Source organism: Telmatherina bonti (assembly GCF_933228915.1).
Source record: "Telmatherina bonti genome assembly, chromosome: 9".
Taxonomy (NCBI): domain Eukaryota; kingdom Metazoa; phylum Chordata; class Actinopteri; order Atheriniformes; family Telmatherinidae; genus Telmatherina; species Telmatherina bonti.
Genome location: NC_136627.1, coordinates 19118132 through 19138509, shown reverse-complemented (window position 1 = coordinate 19138509; position 20378 = coordinate 19118132). Strand labels below are relative to the sequence as shown.

General features: G+C 35.9%; 1 protein-coding gene across 1 annotated transcript in view; it reads left to right on the top strand.

Annotated features, from left to right (window-relative positions):
- The window catches only part of inppl1a (inositol polyphosphate phosphatase-like 1a), a 29481-nt gene continuing 9103 nt past the window's right edge, over positions 1 to 20378 (top strand). Inside the window, exons 1-12 of the mRNA XM_079246244.1 lie at positions 1 to 231; positions 12201 to 12264; positions 12780 to 12927; positions 13014 to 13095; positions 14659 to 14805; positions 15053 to 15143; positions 16010 to 16099; positions 17154 to 17252; positions 18904 to 19054; positions 19508 to 19614; positions 19883 to 19985; positions 20077 to 20273. Of these exons, the coding sequence (XP_079102370.1) occupies positions 53 to 231; positions 12201 to 12264; positions 12780 to 12927; positions 13014 to 13095; positions 14659 to 14805; positions 15053 to 15143; positions 16010 to 16099; positions 17154 to 17252; positions 18904 to 19054; positions 19508 to 19614; positions 19883 to 19985; positions 20077 to 20273 (1458 nt within the window). The 5' untranslated portion in view covers positions 1 to 52. The remainder of the gene's footprint in view (positions 232 to 12200; positions 12265 to 12779; positions 12928 to 13013; positions 13096 to 14658; positions 14806 to 15052; positions 15144 to 16009; positions 16100 to 17153; positions 17253 to 18903; positions 19055 to 19507; positions 19615 to 19882; positions 19986 to 20076; positions 20274 to 20378) is intronic.

The following is a 20378-nucleotide window of genomic DNA, read 5'->3' as shown; positions in this document are numbered from 1 at the left end:
CGAAGAGGACGGGAAGCAGCTTGAGTTAAACCCGGTTTGAAGGGCTGTGGCCATGGCCGGTGGAGGAGGTGGTGGTGGCGTTTCTCCGTTGGGGCCCGCACCGCCGATGTGGTATCACCGTGACCTGAGTCGAGCAGCGGCCGAGGAGCTGCTCGCCAAAGCAGGGATAGACGGCAGCTTTCTGGTTCGGGACAGTGAGAGTGTCAACGGAGCTTTTGCATTGTGTGTACTGTGAGTAACTTTATCCTGCTTACTTTGTTTACCTCTCTTTTAACTTAAAATTTAAATTAATACATCACACATGTTCAGAGGGAGTCTCAAGAATTCATATTAAGGCGCTGTATACTGTGCAAAGCTAGTCCCCCCCTCCTAAGTTTCATATAAATTGTTATGGAGCTAACTGGAAACCGATGTGATCAAGCTTTACTTAAAGCTAGGGTGAGCCAGTGTTTACTTTCCCCTGGAGGAACATGAGTGGGAGAGAGGGACTGCCTGTCTACCCAGAAGAGAAACTCCAGCATGGCACATAACTTTAGGGCTGTCCCTGTCTGTCTTGTGTGTGTTGAGGTTGCCTGCAGCGCCGTTTTTACAGTGTAGTCTGCAGCAATCAGCCTGCGGGCAAAGAGCAGTGGCAGTAAACTCAATGGTTGTGAAAGCTTCTAGCGCTTGCTGGTGTTTTAATTTAAGGTTCATATGGGTGAAGCAGTGGCTTAGCAGTTTATGTTGTGATGAAATGACAACAATTTGCATATTAGGGACGTTCTGGCTGCCTCTATGTTAAAGATACTTGGGAAGGCTAGCATCCTATTTGATAAAGCAATGACACACCCTCCATTATACAAGGAAGAGTTTGCCTCCAGTTGTCTCTCCATATCCAGCCAGAGGTACACATTTGATAAGAGAAAACACCTGGTGAGCAAGTGAAGCTTCACTAAAAATTCGGCATTGCAGCTGTTGTTTACAATTGACAATGACTCAGGTTGATTAGAAGAAGTGCAGAAAAGGGATGTTAAATTTTAATAACCAAATTAGACTTCACTATGCCCACATGAAGTTAAACAGATATTTCATAACAGTTTGTACTGATGCAGGAAACTGAAAGCCAGCCATGTGACTAACTACACTGACATTGACATGACCTACATCTCCTATCTGATGCTTTGATTGTGTGTGTGTGTGTGTGTGTGTGTGTGTGTGTGTGTGTGTGTGCATATATGCATCTCCACTAAGTGATATTTATTTGTGTTTGGGACTATGTGTCTCTGTCTTTTCTTGATATGTAGATTGATAAACAAGGAGGGGAAAAAATATTTGCATTGAACATTTGAGAGCACTTTGATTTTTAAGCCACAGATTTTTTTAAAACTTTGTAAACCATGTATGTGTGCTACTACAAATATCTCGAAGAATCAGAATCACATACGACTATGATAATATGCTATTTCTTTGTTGATGCACACATACACATAAAGGCTGAGAATGCGCAAAAGATTGTTCACTTTTGTAAACAGTACACCCACACTGCATTTCTCTTTCTGTACAGACATATAATCAGCAAGTTACATGGAAAATTATTCTGAAATTGCTGCTAAATATAAATTGAACCTCTTTACTTACTTGGAATGGAGATTGAAAAGATTTTTATTTATCAATACCATTATCAGTTCTGACTATTGATACAGTTCTTTATCAATTCCCTTATCATTTCCTGACCTAATTTTCTCAAAAAGAAACCGGTATAAAACACATATTTGTGTCAAAAAATCAAGTTTAGAATCTGTCAATGTCACACAAACAATGCAAAGAAAATAATTCAGATCAATAATATCTTTAAACTGATGTGGATGCCAAAATTACAGTTGTGGTCTGAAAAAGAAAGAAAAATCACTTAATATAAAAACTACTGATTTTTACAAGAAGTCAACTAAGATAACAATAAAAAAAAAACAAAAAAAAAAAACACTGACCTTTGTGTTGTGACTCCAAGGATTTTCAGCATCTCCCCCTTCCTCTTATATGTATTTTTTCAATTACATCACTAAATGACTTGTTTTTCAAATCCGATACGTGACTAAAGCTTTTGAGTGGACCTCAAAGAAATGGTCATTTTTTATTTAACCTTCAGATTAATCTGTTGTGATTAATAAAGTTTTGTGCTAAATATGTTTTATAGATTAAATGTACTTAAAGATCAGCCAAGATGTTCATTGTGACCACTTTAAAATGTACACTTTTTTCAGAAGCTTTGTCATATCAAATCACAAGGTCTTGCTGGTCCTTGACTTTTCCTAAAACCATGTGAATTTTTTATTTAAAACTTTTTTAATATTTAGTGCACAAAGAACAGTGGAAATATGATCATTTCTACTTATTTTGACCACACATGATTTTGTGCTGCTCCTTTTTAGATTTCTGACATTCTGGATCAGATCATATAGAAAGACAGGTATGCAGATATGGATCCATTCAGTATTTTACAACATACTTGACCTGATTGGAATAAAAGTCCACATGATCAAGAATTGCAAAGAAACTCAAACAGCTCGTACGGTTTCTGCAGAGGAACATCTAGCAAAGTTTATGAAAGGAATCTTGCCTTCTCTCTGCACCATGTCAAAACACACACACACACACACACACACACCCAACATGTGTGAAGCACCAAATGCACATGTAGTTAATTAAATATTATTGAAGGCAATAATATTTATACTGTTTTGTGAATACTATTTACTATGAAGCTAAAACAACTATTTTGAAGTTCCAGTCAGTGCAAATCAGACCTGTCTTAGTTTTTTACTTAACTTTGTGCTTATTAGAATAAAACAGGACAATTTAAACTCATTAAAAATTTTACTCCACTGAAAAACTTTTAATTGACTTGACAGATCAGTGGAAGGTAACTGTTACATCTCCCGATCACTAATCGATCAGCTGTTGTGTGAAATCATTCCGCTATCATAGATCTGAAAACACTGATGGCATATAGGATTATATGTCCTACAAAATATAATTTCCTTTATTTTACTCAGTAAAAACCTATAATAGAGGTCTGAGACAACAGTTAAACTAAAAGAGAGGGAGGTTCTTCCAGGAAAGCACAAATCTTGCTAATTTACATCAGAACTTGTTATTGATGAGGTGTAAATTGGAATGTGGGTGGGGGTCCTTCAGCAATGTGAACAGTTTTGGGAACTCAAATGTAAATGCCATTTTAAATGCCAGAAATAATTTCACTAGGTGAATCATGAGCGATGCATATTTCCGATATCTGGCTCCTGAATGCTTCTCATTACAGTACTCTACTACAGTTATATCATGCAAGATTTTGGGCATTGAGGACCAAAACTGGATGCCCCTAATTCAGACTTTCTCTTTAGCACAGGGAAGGTCTAAATGTAGAAGGTATGTTTTATTAAACAACTTAAAAATGCAGTGATATAATCGTCCTGCATCCCTGACATATTAAAAACTGAAAGGACACAAAAAAAGTCACTGTGGATGTGACACGGGGACGCACTTCATTTTTTCATATTAACAATACATTGTGAACAACAGCTCATTTTAAATCACAGTAATGTGCAAAATAAACTTAGTTTTAAGAATTTAAGATACAAACTTCATAGTAAGTCAATTTATTTTCTCATTTCTCGATAATGAGCTTATTCATGCAGATGTTTTAACGTCGAGGGGACGTGCTGTAATGAAACATATTAAACATACTCTGGTGGTGATAAAAAATACTTTGAACAGACTTATTTTGTTATGCTTAGACAGCATCTGGGCACACATCCAGCTTCTGACAAGATCCCCTTTTTCTCTCAAGCAAGCAGAAAAAGGAAAAGGCAAAAAAAGTATTGCTGGTCAGCAGACTATTGCAGCTGACCAGCTGTCACTACTTTCCACTACCTCTGCACACCTTCCTGACACTGATCATCCTGCAGATAAGTAGTGCTAAACAACTTCGAGTTTAGCTATTACAAGTGAAGAAATAGAAGAATACAAGAAATATTTTTTTAAAAATATGAAAAAAAAACAACCTTTTTCCAAATTTTGGGGACCCATTGAATTTTCTAGGGACCCACTCAAATCACGGTCCCGGCAACTTACTACATTGAAAACCTAACAAAGTGGCTGCAGTATGATATTATTTATCTTATATACACTACTCTATATCCACTCAAGGAAGAAACCAAGCAGAATAGTGATTAGGCTGCCTTTCTCCGCAAGGATATAGGTCTGTCCTTTGATATGTTTCTGTTGTCCGGCTCTCCATACCAGCTTGTACCATTATCGTGTTTCTCAGAGAAATGTAGCTGGCTGGGGATCGCCTCTTCCGACAACAGATGCACATGTCCCACATTGTTTCTTTGTAGTCAGTGAGCTGGCTAGCACCAATCAGCACAGATTGGGAGCATTGATTAGATTCCCATCCCTATTACTTATTGTCTGTACAGTGCTTTTTTTTATACCAATAATGTGACTGACCCTTGCCAATTAACCTAATTAAGTGTTACTTTAGCTTTTTCATTTTAGTACTACTTACTGTTCGAGCCTTTTATTGCCATAATGCAACTTTTCAGACGTGTCTCTCTGCCATTAAATTTAACATGACCAAACATTTTTACTTTTAGCACTTTATATGTTTACAAGTTTCTATTTATGCTTTGGGATATCTCTGTTACATTTCACACTGCATATTTATTAATGGGGAGGGGTAATTAGGGGTTTTTAATCTCCTTCAGTCATCACAGGTGGCTGATCACAGGGTGGTGGCAGCAGCATAATTATCTCCTAGTAATCTATGCTGCACATTATATGAGGGATTCCTAAGCTTTCTGTCTTTTGTGGTTTTTAAATTACTACTTTTAAAAATTGTGTTACACCTTTACACTAGAAACTGCACCACAGCTAATTCTTTTTTTTTTTCTAAATCTGCTTTGTGATAAGTTTGCCCTGTTCTGACTTGCATCACACAAAGCTGAATATTTTGTGACTTTAAATTAATTCCTTATTAAAATTGCTGATTGCATCTTGTCCTCTTCTCTTTGAAACAGCAGCTCTGTAGTTGCATGAATTCCCTGTCATGTTAACAAATTGATGCCCTCATGATCCTCCTCTTTCTAAGCATTTATTTTGTTTTTGTTTTTTTTTTACTTACAGTACTACTTGGCCTCTGACTGAATGAGAATTTTTAACTAACCACAATCAGTGATGACGATATCCATTTTCTTACTTTTCCTGGAATTTTATTCAGTATATCATGACATTCCTGGCGTCCATACATCATTTTATTTTCCTGCCTCTCCCTTCCGCTCAACTTTTACCTTTTCATAGCACAGACTTTGATTTGTCTGTCAAAGTTTCCTTCATTTTAATTGAAACAGATTACGTGCAGTAATGATTCCTAGCTCATTCAGCTGACACTTGATAGATAGTAAAGAATCTAAGCTTAAATGTTATTAGTTTTCTCAATCGCTATACTACAACATTTGAACCTACTGCTTTTCCCTCCACCTTGGAAGCTTCACAGACTGAATTCACTTTTAGGTTTCATGTGTTTTTCTTTGTTTCAGGTTTATTTTCAGACAGCTGTGTAAATGTCATAAACTTGCAATCATTTATAAATGTGGGAAAACAGTGAGACATGAACTTTTAACAATGTTATAATTTGAAATGCCCTTTCAACAATATAAAATTGAATGTTAGCTGCTTACATTATGTTATTAAAGTTGTAACTAAATTGAAAAATGAAAAAGATTATACATTTTGCAAAGGATTTCTATTACCTTAAACAAGAGAAGTTAAGAAATTTGGATTTAAACGCGTATATTATTCCTCTTACTAAAAGGGAAAGCCAAATAGAGTGAATTTTCGGTTTTGTACACAGAGTAGTGATGAGGATGGACACTATGTAAAGTAAAAGGTTTTATTGATAACAGAGAATTTGCACTGGTCAATGTGTCAAACCACCAGGAAATGGTCACTTGATTAAGAAAGCGTTTAATTTCATACATTTAAGTTTGTAAGGGTAATAAAAAGTGGGGTAATTGAACATTGATCTAAATGTTATTTTTGATTAATCTAAAGGTGAAAAAGAGATTTCATCTTGAAACCAGTTTTGTCAGAAAAACGCTTAGTTTGACTAGGCTGTGAGCTACATCCAACAGATACAAGCTTTACTTTTTTTTTTCACCTTCGTATCAGGTGCACAAGAATTTTTTGTGTTTATATGATCGACATAGGATTGCACAATCTGATATTGTCATGAAAGATTTTTCTGACCATGTAATATTATATGTTACGTTACACTAAAATATAAAATATAAATAGACACTGGAGTCTTGATGCTAGACTTTTGTATAACAGAAAATTAAAAAAAAAAAAAAAAAAAAAAAAAAAGGAATGTATCTATAAGAATAGAACAACATGTCCGACTATACTGTAGAAAGCTGCAAAGGCTGTTTTAGGGGGGAAATTAAAAATTGGGCTGCACAACAGCGAAAGGAGAGAGAAAAGCTTTAAACGAGAGACTAAAATATAAGGAACTGTTCCTTGTTAAAAAAAAAATTAACTCTAACATATTAAAACAGATCCAAGATACAGAACAAACTTTGAATGCAATGAAATACAGCTAGAAAAAAAGACCAAAAAATAAACAGAATTGCTAAGAAAAATGTCCTACAAAAATAAACTGTTAGCATCTAGAATATATGGATGCATGCAAAGACAAATATTATGGAAATGTTTATGAAATAAGAAAAACAGACAAATGAGAGGCACTATAAATTAGGAGAGATTGAGAACATATTTGGAGTGTATTATAAGCAGTTATACTCAGCCTACAGCAACCGAACTGGCAGTAGTATTTAACTTTTTAACATCTTTAGTTTTATCCTCAGTAGGATTGTTGAAGAATAAAATACTATGCGCAAAAACAAAAAAAAAAGAACCCAGATGATGAAAGAGACCAACCTATCTCTAAAATCTAAAAAATAGTGACAGTAGCAGACAGTTATTCTGCTAATGCTATAAAACATTTAGAGACATAATGATGCCACTGCTTAATGATTGTTGTAACTTTATAGCTGCTGTAATTTAATACTACCTAAAAATCCAGTTTCTGAACTAAATTTAAATATAATTAAAAAAACTAATTGTATACATGGAAGAAGTATTAAAGAAGTTGAATTCAACATTTTGTTAGATTATCAGGGTTGTTCGTATTCTAGCATTTCAAACTCAATATTGATACTATGGATCGTCTCTGATTTTTTTAAAAAATTTTTTTATCCCTGATATTTTTGTTACTACATTGAGAGAGAAAAAAAAACAAAACTGTTTTTATTTTTAAAGAAATCAGTCATAGCAACCCCAAAAATAGCATCGTAATTTATACAATAAAAAATCTTAATCAATATAAGTAAAAATTATGTAATGAATGCATTATGTTGATACACTTTATAATAATGAGACTTTAAGAAGCATTGGTTAGGCATTAATACTGAATTCAGTTCTGTTAGTCAAATAATTTTAGACTTTGAGTTTCATACTTAGCTTCACACTTCAAACAGCAATCTTACTTTATAGATTTTCTACTAACGTATAGAACTCATGCTTGATTTTTTTTTTTTTTTTGTCTCTGACGTGTTAAAAGCGTGTCTCCAATATAAACAATGAGTTCATCACATAGACTGTATATAAAAGATGGACAGAGCCTCTGTGACGTCACCCGTAGGTTTCTGAAGAGCTGGTTTAAAGCTCATTGGGCAGTTTTATATGTTTGTATGATCAAAGAAACGTTAACCTTATGAATATGAAATTTGAAAGCAGCAGCAAGTGAGGGTTATTTGATAGACCTTTAGACTGAAGGAAAGAAAATTTCGTGCCAAATAAATTAATTCACTTTCTGTTAGTACAGCTGCAATAAATAGAAGTTTTTCCTGCCTGTAAATCTGAATTACTACAGGTGTGAAGAGACATCAGCCCCAGCTGACACTGGTTAAGGACTGATATGAATCACATTTTAGTCTGTTAATGTAATTAATGTAATGTTAGACTTACATTTAGTTTTTTGCCCATGTCTTAAAAGGGGAGGTGTGGTACAGTATTCATTCAATTGTATGTTAGTAGATATACACATGAGTGAAAATAAGAATAAAATTAAATTATGTTGCTTTAATCTTTGTGACTGAAATTTATACATGTAAATGTGGTTGAAAGCAAAGCTGCTTGCTGCAGTTCGTGTGTAACACAGTTTTGTTAGAAGCTGTTGATATAGGAGAAATTAGTATTTCAGCAGCACAATATTTTAGTCACTATTTCAAGTGTGTTACTTTGTTAGAAAAAAAAGAGTTATGTTAGCATTATTTAGCATGTTATTAAATAAAAAACACAGCAGACATGAGCTCACAGCATTAGGAGAAAAGTAAACACATGCAAACAGTGTGTTAACACTCCACAAACAAGGATTTTCCTGTTAGTGTGGGGACAGTGTTGTTGAAAATAAATAAATGATGTCCTGAGACTTGAACTCTTTAGATGCTGGAGGTGCATGGAGACACTGTTTTCTTTGAAGGCTGCTATAGAGCTTTTGGTGGTATTTTAGCCAGGAAACACACATGATAAACTGCAATTCAGCCACTCTGTTTTACATTGGTATTGAGTTCAACCCTGCCTTCTTGTTGCTCATTTTCTGACTTCCGAGGAAGTGGGTAGTGAGCAGGTGGCGCTGACCTGTTAATTCTGTTGTATTCATTTTTTTCAAAAGTCTGAAGAAATTGATATTTGGTTATAGCACAGAACCTTGATAAAATTCTCTTTTGGTTATATCGTGTAACTATATTTAAGACAGGTTAAAAAAAAAAAAGTAGCTGTAAGCAAGTACAATTATGTGGTACACTATTTATTTTACATCTCAGACTTTATATATTACACAAATACAATCACTTAGTTTGATTAACTTGTTGGATAAGACTACGTTAGTAGATGTATTTAGCCCTCTGTTAGAAAGAAAAATTAAATGTATTTATGTTTTACCTGAACATAACTGTTAGACAAAGAGCCTTGTGACTTTCATAATGTGACTTCCTTTTTAAAACCTTTGGAAATACCAGTGTGTTTGGGAAGTATTTCCAGTTTTATTGTGGAACTGACCCCTGAGTCTGTCTGAGGGCTATCACATTTCACTTCCTCTTAGTGAACATTTCTGTCTGCAGTTGTGTGTCTGAATGCAAGTTTTACTTACACAAGCCTTTGTAGGAAACAGTACCTTTGAAAAACTTTTGTTGAAGAAAAAAACCCTAAACAGTTAGCAGCTCAGTAGTTTTTGCTATATTTTGTGATTGGTATTTATGTGTTTGGCACTGAATGCGCTAAAGCTAATTTACATGAGTATCATGAGTGATATGAACTATGTTAAATGCTTGCATTAACTGCTACAGTAGGATTTACTGTTTATATGAAATGTTTTAAAAGTCTCTAAGAAGACATTTGTGAACCAGCAGTTAAAACTACATGCCTCAAAATCTCTATCCTGCAGGGTTATTGGATTGTTTTCCATTTTTCCTGTTAGGATTGTGGTCTTCAGTGTCACTGCAACCTATCTTAACATGTCAGGGTACAGCCTGCCTTTGGGTATCTGTAAAATAGCCACTTCTGTCATAACATGCTTTACTTTTAATTTTCTTTTACTTCATATCATTTCTGATTTTTTTTTTTTTTAGGCTCATGTATATTTTACATAAAAAAAATTATGTGAAATGTTGTGACAAGTATAAATCTTTAATCTATTCAGGTAATTATTCTGTTTGTATTGTACTGACATGTTACTCATGTTGATGATACAAAAATTCATATTGATGTAAAAAAAAAAATGTGAAGATGCAGACCTTAAGTTGCTTTGGCACTTTTTTCCTTGTCAATATTTATTAAACAATCTGTAATTTGGCTGGATGATATGACCTCAAATCAAAATCACGATTAATTGAACAGGTTACCTTGATTGTGATTAATTAGAAAGTATTTCAGTATAATTTCATTTTTAGCCGTCATAGTTAAGTGAAATTTTTTTTGCAAATGTTTTCATATTAAAGAGCAGATGTAAAAATAGCTGAAAAGATTCACACCCTGTTTAAAAAATATCATTTGCCCAGCCTTAATCTGTTGTAGTCCTGTTTCACTTTAACCAAATAATCTACCTTTGAAATACACGCTAATCTTTTCAGATTTTCTTATTTAATAATACCAGAGTTTACACAATATTTTAGATGTCTTCATTTCTTCAGTACACATTTCGAGATACTTTTTGTGATGAATTCCTTAGATGAAACGTCCTTCAGCTGGTCTTGTACTTTTCACAAGACTGATGCACAAAGATTATGCTTCTGTTCCAGTTTTATTGTATGCATGAAAACACCTTCATCCAATAAATCCGAGTCAATGGGGCAACCGTTGGCCTCAGTACAGACCATTGTTGACACTTTCAGTATCTCCTTCTCACAGTGAACCTCATTCTCCTACTTTGTCTCCTTCCATATGTTAACTTTGTGAAACAATAGTATTTACTCCACAGACCTGCAGAGAATCTCATTAGTTGGAAGCAGGAAAACGCGCACAGACTCACACATACACACTTTACACAGCAGTGACGCCTTTGTAAGATGTCTGTGCCAGTGAACCTTGGATGCATTGTGTTAAAGATGTGATGGGATTAAATGTGGAGATGGTATTAGGGAAGTAAGTATTTATCAAGTTTATAGTGCTAGCCTGAGCTGATATTTCAAACTATTACAAACAGTCTGATAAATATGCTGTGCATATACACCAGTTACAAATAGGAACTTCTGTTTTTCATGTGGTGTGAGCTTGGTTCCACATTATTTAACTCTGACAATCAATATCTGTTTTGTTTTGTTTTTTTTGTGAGTAATTGTTCCAGTAATGTGTTGTTGTATTCAGTCGAAGACCAATCAAATCTCGGCCAATGAACATACAACTGGCCATTATTTACATTCCTCATAGTTTCATTCATTCACAAAAGAATAAGAAACAACAATACTATGTACTTAATTTCCGACATTTGTGTGAGGTTGGACAGTACACCAATTGAGCTGTGCCAGTAGAAGGCTTTCAAAGGTCGGATTTTCTGACAGCAACATTTCATTTTGCCAGAACTGCTTATCTTGGCCTTAAGCACACTGTGGTAGCGTAAAGCATAATGGTAGTGGATGCAAGCGGGTGAAAATATCACATCAAGCTGAACTGTCTGTCTGAAAGTTCTCATTTGGCCTGGGTTTATAGCCCATTCAGCTATGCCACATAATGGTGAAGGGAGCCTCAATGGAGCCTGGAGTTTAATTCTGTTTATTTTGAAAGGAGTTGGGTTTTATAGTATAGGATTTATTAAGCCTCTCTTTGGTAGCTACAGCTACAAGTAGATGAATTCCTAACATCAGAAATATCCTTCCTTGTAAATAGGAACTCTGTTGAGGCAAAAGTGAAAACACTGCACAGGTATTTTGCATAGCCTCCCATCATAGCACCTACACTTCTAAATACACACATACATATTTCTGGCAACAGACAAAAACCAACCACCATGTTTGTTTGGCAAATTGAACATGAGATGCATGTGTGTAAATCATTACAGTCCAGTCTCTTGCTTCAGGCATGTAGTCACAGCTGGGTAATGGCAATGTCAAAGCATTGATCTGGGATTGGTTGGGAATGGAAGTAACAGCCTGTTCAAAATTAGAAGTGGAGTTTTTACTCTATTGTAAAATGTGAATTTATGTTATAATTTTTCTTAAGTTTAAACTGATTCAACTTTTTGTTACATATTGTCACTTTAATTTTATGATGATAATCCATCTTCTATGGCTTATCCATCTTCTATGGCTGATTTATAATGTGTAATGTAATTGGATTTACTGTATCATATATCTGTAAGGATAAAGCACATGTTCAGATGTGATGGACAGCAACAGGTTGAAGTCCTCCTCGGATTCTAAACCCTTCCTCACACTCATGCAAACATACACATATCCCTATTGCCTGAGGTCAAGTACAAGAAGGAATCCTATTTTTTGTGGTGTCAAGCAATTGTTTATGCATTCTTGCCTCACTTCTTCCGCCTACTTATTCACTTTATGTTCTCTGCTTTTGTCTTCTAACATCTCTGTTTCTGTCCTTCCCTACAGGTTTCAGAAGCATGTCCACACCTACAGGATCCTACCAGATGATGAGGGATTCCTGGCAGTACAGGTACAGAAGTGATGCATACTCCCTTAATCAAGCTTTAGCAACAGCTGGCAGGCAGGGATGCTTTTGTTGGCTCTGAACTCTTTCTCTTGTACACACACATGCACACACCAACAGCAGTCTCTTTGTGCTTATGCCCAACAGCTGTGAACCCCCCTCCTTATGCAGTCTCACTCGCATACGACAGCATGGTGCTTCAGACCATTCTGTCACATTACTGAACCTCCTTCACTGCTGTACGAGTTTAGGGACTTACACGGGGGATGAAGTCTCAATTTTGCTTCCTGGAGCTAAAATTGTTTGCCAGCTGTGTTTATCAATACACCTCTTCCTGGTTCGAATTATATTTAGCTTGCTAGGCCGCACTTGCTTAAACAACATTAAATATGGAACAATAGGGTCCACCAGAGATTCAAGCCACATGACTACATGTAGTTAAAGAGTTGGTTGTAATTATTTGGATCATTCCATGTAGGAAATAACATCCCTCTCTGTTTGGCTTCCTTCCTTCTACTCAGACGTCTCAGGGTGTACAACCTAAGCGGTTCAAGACATTGCTGGAGTTGGTGTCTCTGTACCTCCAGCCCAGTCAGGGTCTGGTCACCACGTTGCTTTACCCTGTGGATAGAGAGGAGACAGCCGTCACTGATGAAAGGGACTATTCAGGTTGTTAACACAGGCACATCCACAGTGACAGAGGCGTGATTTTTTTTTTTGGTCACTTGTTAATTCTGGTTCTCTGTAACTGGTAGATGGAGAGGATGAGAAGCCTCCCCTTCCCCCTCGCTCTGCATCAACCTCCACTCCCCCCGGACCAGACACACCCACAGAAAGGTACAAAGTCTACTTCACTTGTCATTTGATTGTGTCATGCCCACAATCTTTAGTGAGTGTCAGATACAAGCTACCTACAAAAGTAATACATCAACCACAGTGTTAACCATATTAATCACTCACACATGCCATACTTCAAATGCACACCAAAGAAATTTGATGTTTGATATTATGAAACTGTAAGCAGAGGTTGTGTTTAGCAAACAAGTGTGTCTCTGTCACTTTCTGTCTTTATACATTTAACACATACACAACAGTGCAACAGATGAAGCAGGGCTTTGATGAAATGGGAGCTGCAGTTCGTGTGTGCAGCTTAAATACCTATAGATTAATAAACAATGGTCAGCTGATTGGGTTTTCTTGCTGTTACTAATGTTTCCTGTCTTTTTAAGTGAATTGTGTAGTCTCTGTCACGTTACTGCCAAGTAATATAACAGAAGGTAACTAAAAAAGCACTCGGAGAGCGCAACCTTCTGCCAAAACCTTTAAAAAAAGTTCCCGGATCCAAACAGTGATCCGGATCAGTTCTTCCTTTTCACATTTCCAACAACTCCTGAAAATTTCATGAAAATCCATCCATAACTTTTTGAGTTATCTTGAACACAAACGGATAAAGGTAAAAACTTAACCTCCTTGGTGGAGGTAACAATAAATATGTGTTTCTGTAATGTTTGGAGCTGTTCAAACTAAAACTTAAATAAATGAGGCACAGGTCTTTTTTGAGTCACAGTGGCTTTTGCTTAAGTTCCATTAAGACAAAAAAAAAAATCTATCATGGAAAATGAACTGCTGCAGTCTTCATATAAGTCATAAATTGTCATGAATCATCAGAATGACAGGAAAATGCATTGTAGATCAGAAGAAGTCGGGGAACAGTACATCACTTTTATTTTCATTTTACACTTTTAAAAATTGTCAGAACTTGAACCATTAAAGGTGTTTACTGGTTACACAGAAACAAGTGAGAAAGTGAGAGACAAACATCTACAAGCAACTGAAGTATTGTAAGTGTTTCTACAACTGAAGTACAGTGAAAGTACAGAATTGTTACGTAAAGAAGGAAGTTAATTTGTTTTCTTTACTGGATTGTCTTAAAAGTTCAGCACTTAAAAAATGATGTAATATCAAAGTAACAACGTTTTTTCTGCATTTAATGCTAAACTTTATGGAGACTGGTGACACTTTAGGTTTGATAACTACCAACAGTGGTGTTTTTTTAGTTGTCATTGTAGACATGAGTTGGTTTAGTGGAAGTATGCATTTCTAAAATTCCTGCTTGCACAGATGCAGTGTTCACAGACATGCTGGACATCTCTGCTTTCCTCCACAGAGAGTGCAATTCATCTGCAGCTTAAATCCATGAAAACTGCAATGACCTGAATAAATGCAAGAAAGAATAACAATTTTATGTAGAGAAGTAAGTTAATAACAAAAAGGAAACATGAGAAGGAATAGAGTAGAGCAGAAGTATATAAAATAAATACAAGTTTGCTTGTCTTAAATATGTCTACAGCTATGTGGTCATGAATGCTTACTGGGTGCTTGTATTTGAATTTGTTGTAGCACACCTGCAGCTAATGGTCTGAGCACCATCTCCCATGAATACCTGAAGGGCAGCTATGCGTTGGACCTGGAGGCAGTCAAACAGGGAGCCTCCTCTCTGCCTCATCTCAACAAGACACTAGTGGCATCCTGCAAACGCCTTAATGGGTGAGCTACAGACACCAGTACATCCGTAGAGCTCCATATTTCATAGACACACAATTTGTTATCCATACATGTCGCATAACATGCTGTGCTTTTAACAGACCTTCAACCCTCAGTTGTTTGCGTCATCAACTTGGCTCTTGTTTTGGTCACAATGACACATGTTGTATATTCAAACACTGAGACACTAAGCGGCTAATAATAGACAAAAAATAAGTTGTTAATCTGTGTTTTTTTTTCCCTCAAAAAGGGAAGTGGATAAAGTTTTGTCTGGTCTGGAGATCCTGTCTAAGGTTTTTGATCAGCAGAGTGCTTTCATGGTCTCCAAGATGATCCAACAGGTAAGCATCTTGGCTATGTATTTATAGGTATGCATGTTTTTATTTGTCTGTTCATGCTCAGGAAGAATAGAAACATTCGTTTTCCTGTGCAGATCTTTTTAAACTATTTTTATTTTAGACTCAAATGTAAATGCAAACAATGTGAACTGTTGCTGATATTAATCTATGATATAGTATTCATGACCTGCTTTGTCCACACACCAAATTACATACATGTTTAACCAGTGCTGACGGTATTTATATAAGATATAATTGTAGCCTGTATGCTGTCAAACAAGTCTGACATGCAGAAAGCACACTGAATTTGACAGGTAGCTTGTTATGTTCAGTTCTTCTCACATTAAACAGCATACGATTCACACAGAGATATTGTGTAAATTTTACTGATGGTTGTATATTTGAGATTATATTATTGAAGTAAGTTAGTGCATGCAGCTTCAACACTGCCTCGTTATAACACGGAAATACACAAGTCTTGACCTCATTAAAGTAAAATTGACCACGTAATCTTATTAATAAAAAAAGCAAAGTGTATTTGGTTTTACTTGGATTTCTATTTTTAAATAGAGACTTATTGAAAAAAATGAAAATCATGTTTTTCCATTGGTCAGAATGTTGATTTAATTGCAAGAGTTTAATTGGTGACATTACTCAGTTCCCAGTTGCCATTTTTCGTCACTTTTATATATTGCCATGTTTTTATAAGGGCGGGGAGGTTCTAAAATGTCTATATGTGGTGAAGAAGTTTTAAAGTCGTTCTCATAAACCTACAGAATCCTACATTTTTACATCCTTGTTTTTAACATGGGCTCTAATGGTTTCTTTCTTTCTTCCTTCTTTCCTTCTTTTTTTTCCATCACCATCAGTCAGTGAATCAGGGTGGAGACCAGGAGCTGGAGAACTTGGTGACAAAGTTGGCAATTCTCAAAGACCTACTGTCTTCTATTGAGAAAAAGGTAATTTACACATAATTTAACCATGTTTGGCTTTTAATCCTATTACATGGTGCATTTTATATGACAGAGCAGCCCCCCTCTTGGTTTGAAGCCACTATCTAATTTCCAAGTCCACACACATATGTATGTGTTTTTAAAAACAGTCTTCCAAATTAAGATAATACTAAGCACATGTCAAGGGTAACTTTCAGGCAGTCAGCTATCAGCAAAAAGTATGCTTCTTTATCTTGCCATGACTTCTATAAGTTCTATGTCATTTTCTGACAGTAGAAACTGAAATGCAAAAACACCCTGATAAATTCGATGAGCCTTTCCCTGCTATTTGGTTATCAGTTTGTTCCTAGATCAGCCTGTGTCACTAAAGTAGTTTAAGATTAATATCAGCTATGGAGCAGCTGTACGCTTTAAAGGAAAGTTCTTGGACTCTCTTACTAGTTTTCATGACTTAATGAAGAACTAATGAGGTAATTACATTTAGAAGTAAATGTATTTATGTATTTATTTGTTCATGTTGAAAGGTTTATAAAAGGTTTATTTAAAAAAAAAAAAAAAAAAAGGAAAAAAAGATAATATTTTAAAAAATGAGTTTTTTTGCAACAAGTTGTTCTGAACCAAAATTTGGAATAAATCTGTACTGCAAGCTGTGCATGACCTACAAGCATTGTGACTCTTTACAAAAAGTTTAAAAAGACAAGGATTATGTGAGTACAGTAAACCCCACTATGTAGAATTAGGTTTTATCCCCACAGTGCACAGTATGCCGTATGCACAGTTAAACTCTACTTGCTCTGGTTTAGCTTGGTTTGTAAGGAGGGGCTTTTACTGGTTCAGGAGGAAATGACCTCCAGTGCCCCTGTTGGATCACATCACAGGAAGTGGGAAACGTTTTCCTTGTTAACACAAACACTGAGACTGAAAACTTCATGTATGACATCTGTGCATTATTTTTTTAACCAGTTTTTGTGTCTTTGTGATTCTGTGTGTTTTTCTGTTTGTTTGGTCTTTTTGTTTGGTTGTCTTTTTCTTCATCTCCTCACTTTCTCTGTCCCCTCAGGCTCTGAAAGCTCTGCAAGATATGAGCCTGTCCTCTCCAAGCTCCCCTCCTCCTCTCTCCCTGCGTCACAGTAAAGCCATTCCTGTGCAGGCCTTCGAGGTACACACAGCTATTCACGCACCACTTACACACATGCAAAATTACCCAGCTCATAAGTAGTCAGGTAGTGGAGGTTAGTGTGGATTACCAGGATCTGCTTTAAAAAACTTTTTTACTCATTGTTTGACAACTGAGGAGTAATGTGAGATGGAAAAAGGAAAGATAGAAGAACTTATTGTGCTGTTTGTTTTAAATGCTTTATATATCCTGTTACTTGCCAGGAAAATAATCGTTTATATGTTTTCAGTGTAGAGGGAAACATAGGATGCCTGTTCAGAGATATTAAATATTATTGGGAGGGAACAGTGGTTTGGTGTCACAGAGGGGAAACTGAACCTAGATTGCAATTAGACAGGAAAGCCATGTTTTCTCTAACACAGGAAGTTTAAGCACAGCTAATATGAGACCAGAAGATTACTTGTAAGGAAATTCATATTAAATCATCAATGACATCATGGTATTTATCACATTTGGTTTCACGCTCCCTCATGGAAAACCTAAAAGTCATCTGTGCTGCTTTTAAAATGGTAGCAGTGTTCAGATGTACAGCATGTATTGTTAAAGACATATTATTTGTCTAAATGTCTGTAATGAAGAACATAAATCAGAATCAGCTGAATGAAGGAGTGCATAAAGTAAGGGGTAAACGTTTTGGGATGGTTGTTAGTAGGAGCACATGGCGAGGGAAATAAGACAGACAAAGAAAGATGAACGTTTCTGAATTTTAGCTGTCAGCTGGGTCTGCATCCTCTGTAGTGGCATTCTGTCAGTGGCTTCCTGTTGCATAAGAACATAAAGTTCACATAAGAGCAGACCCTCTCATCGTCTACCTCTTATGACTCAGAATTAGGAATGAAAAAAGAATGTCGTAGGAAACCATGACTCGTGTTTGTCTTGTGGAAAAGGTCCATGTTGATCCATTTACTCATGAGCAGAAAGTTATCAATGATTTTCTGAAACTATTGAGAAGATCAGAATGGGTTTTTGCAGTTTCTGTAATCCTAGCTTTTTTCTCTATCTTATGATAATTTCTTCAATGAAGCTTATTAATTATAATTATTATTCCCAGCCTTAAATATAGTAAGATGACAGCTGCCTATAATTGATTTTATTTTGATAATTGGTTAATAGTGATATATTGGTGGCGTACTTTATTTTATTTGTTATAATAATAGAAAGAAATACCGTTCAGTGTTCAGAGACTCTTAGTGGTGTGCTTGGAGACCCCTGGTGGTACTCAAAGGTCTTAATCAGAATTACCTTAAAGACACAACAGAACTTCATCAGAGTTTTTCAGTGATGCATCTCATATTGATGATTAATTCAGCATCTGTCTACCATCCTACCTGTTCTGTGAGCTCTTTCAAACCAGTAAAAGACAATCTGATCTTGACTTGTCTTGTCTCTTTTCTGTCTTTTCCTTGCTTCATCCGCTGTTTTTTGCTGAATCAGCCACAGTGCACAGCCTGTGTGTTTAGATCTACTTGCCTGTTTAACGTAGTGTGTAAAGCAAAACTCACCCACAATGTCTCTTGTCATGACAGGAGTGTGAAACAAAAAGTCTGTTCCCTGAAAAACAAAAAAAAAAAAAAGTGACAAATGGTTTAAGGCCATGCTGTTTTTGTCATTGATATTTTTCTCTTCATCACAGGTGAAGCTTGATGTTTACCTGGCAGAGCTGACCAAGATAGGGAAGAGTCAAAAATACACTCTGTCAGTAGATGTGGAGGGAGGCAGGCTGGTAGTGATGAAAAAGGTGAAGGACAATCAAGAGGACTGGACTGCCTTCACACATGACAAAAGTATGACCTGTATTCACACTTTTACACACCGAGATGGTATTTACTCAAATGTGACAGTAATCAGTTATTACCTCAGAAAACAGTGTTAACAGAGGCGCTGAAATTTTGAAGTATTTTATTGAATAATTAGTTATTTAAAAATATTATTTTCTGTTTAGAATAGTATATGTACTGATGGTTAGTGTTTTCTTTTCATTTAGTTTTTTATTTACTATTATTATTATTATGATCATTATTGTTATTATTGTAGATGCTTTGTACCATGAGCTGAATGCCTTTGCTTGACTAAATATTGTAAGTTGTCGCTAAGTTGTTGCTGCATCTAACCATAAATCTGCTTATTAGGATATAAAGTGCAACTCCAAAGTATGTTAATATCTTGCTTTTCTGTCTTCAGTTTATCTGTAATGCCCATTTCTCTCACGCTCTGTTTCCTGTTTGTCTGTTTGTTAGTACGTCAGCTGATCAAGTCTCAGCGGGTGCAGAATAAATTAGGCATTGTGTTCGAAAAGGAGAAAGATAAGAGCCAAAGGAAGGATTTCATCTTTGCTAGTGCCAAAGTATGTTTTTATTAAGGTCACAAACTCTCGCACATCCCATCATTTATAAATGTGTGAAAACCAGATCTTTTACAGTTGAAATAAACATCTGCAAATATTATGTTGAATAAACCTTTATGTACCGAACGATAACTGGTAATCGGATGACATTTACTCCTCACTGCAGTTAAAAAGCCTGATGGAAAATGCTAAGTGGAAAATGTTCAGATATAATATAAGATCTGGATCAATTTTCCTTCGCTGAATTGTGCGTGTGTGTTTATTTCAGAAGCGTGAGGCGTTTTGCCAGCTGCTGCAGCTGATGAAGAACAAACATTCCAACCAAGATGAGCCGGACATGATTTCTATTTTTATAGGAACCTGGAATATGGGTTAGGCACACAAAAAAACATCCTGCACACTACCTCCAGTAAGATGTGGTATTTTTGAAAAGTACAAGCAGATTTGTTTCTTTGTCATCAGGCTCTGTACCAGCACCTAAATCTGTGGCCTCATGGGTTTTGTGTCGTGGCCTTGGGAAGACCCTAGACGAGATGACTGTCACCATTCCTCATGACCTGTATGTGTTTGGAACCCAGGAGAACTCTGTGTGTGAGCGGGAGTGGGTCGAGTCTCTACGTGCCATGTTGAAAGAACAGACAGAGCTGGAATACAAACCAGTGAGAAAACCAGGAGACGTTCCTGGAATCTTACATTAAATATCACATTCTTCATTTTTACTGATTTATATGATTCGTTCTTGCTCACAATGCGGGTATGAGGAA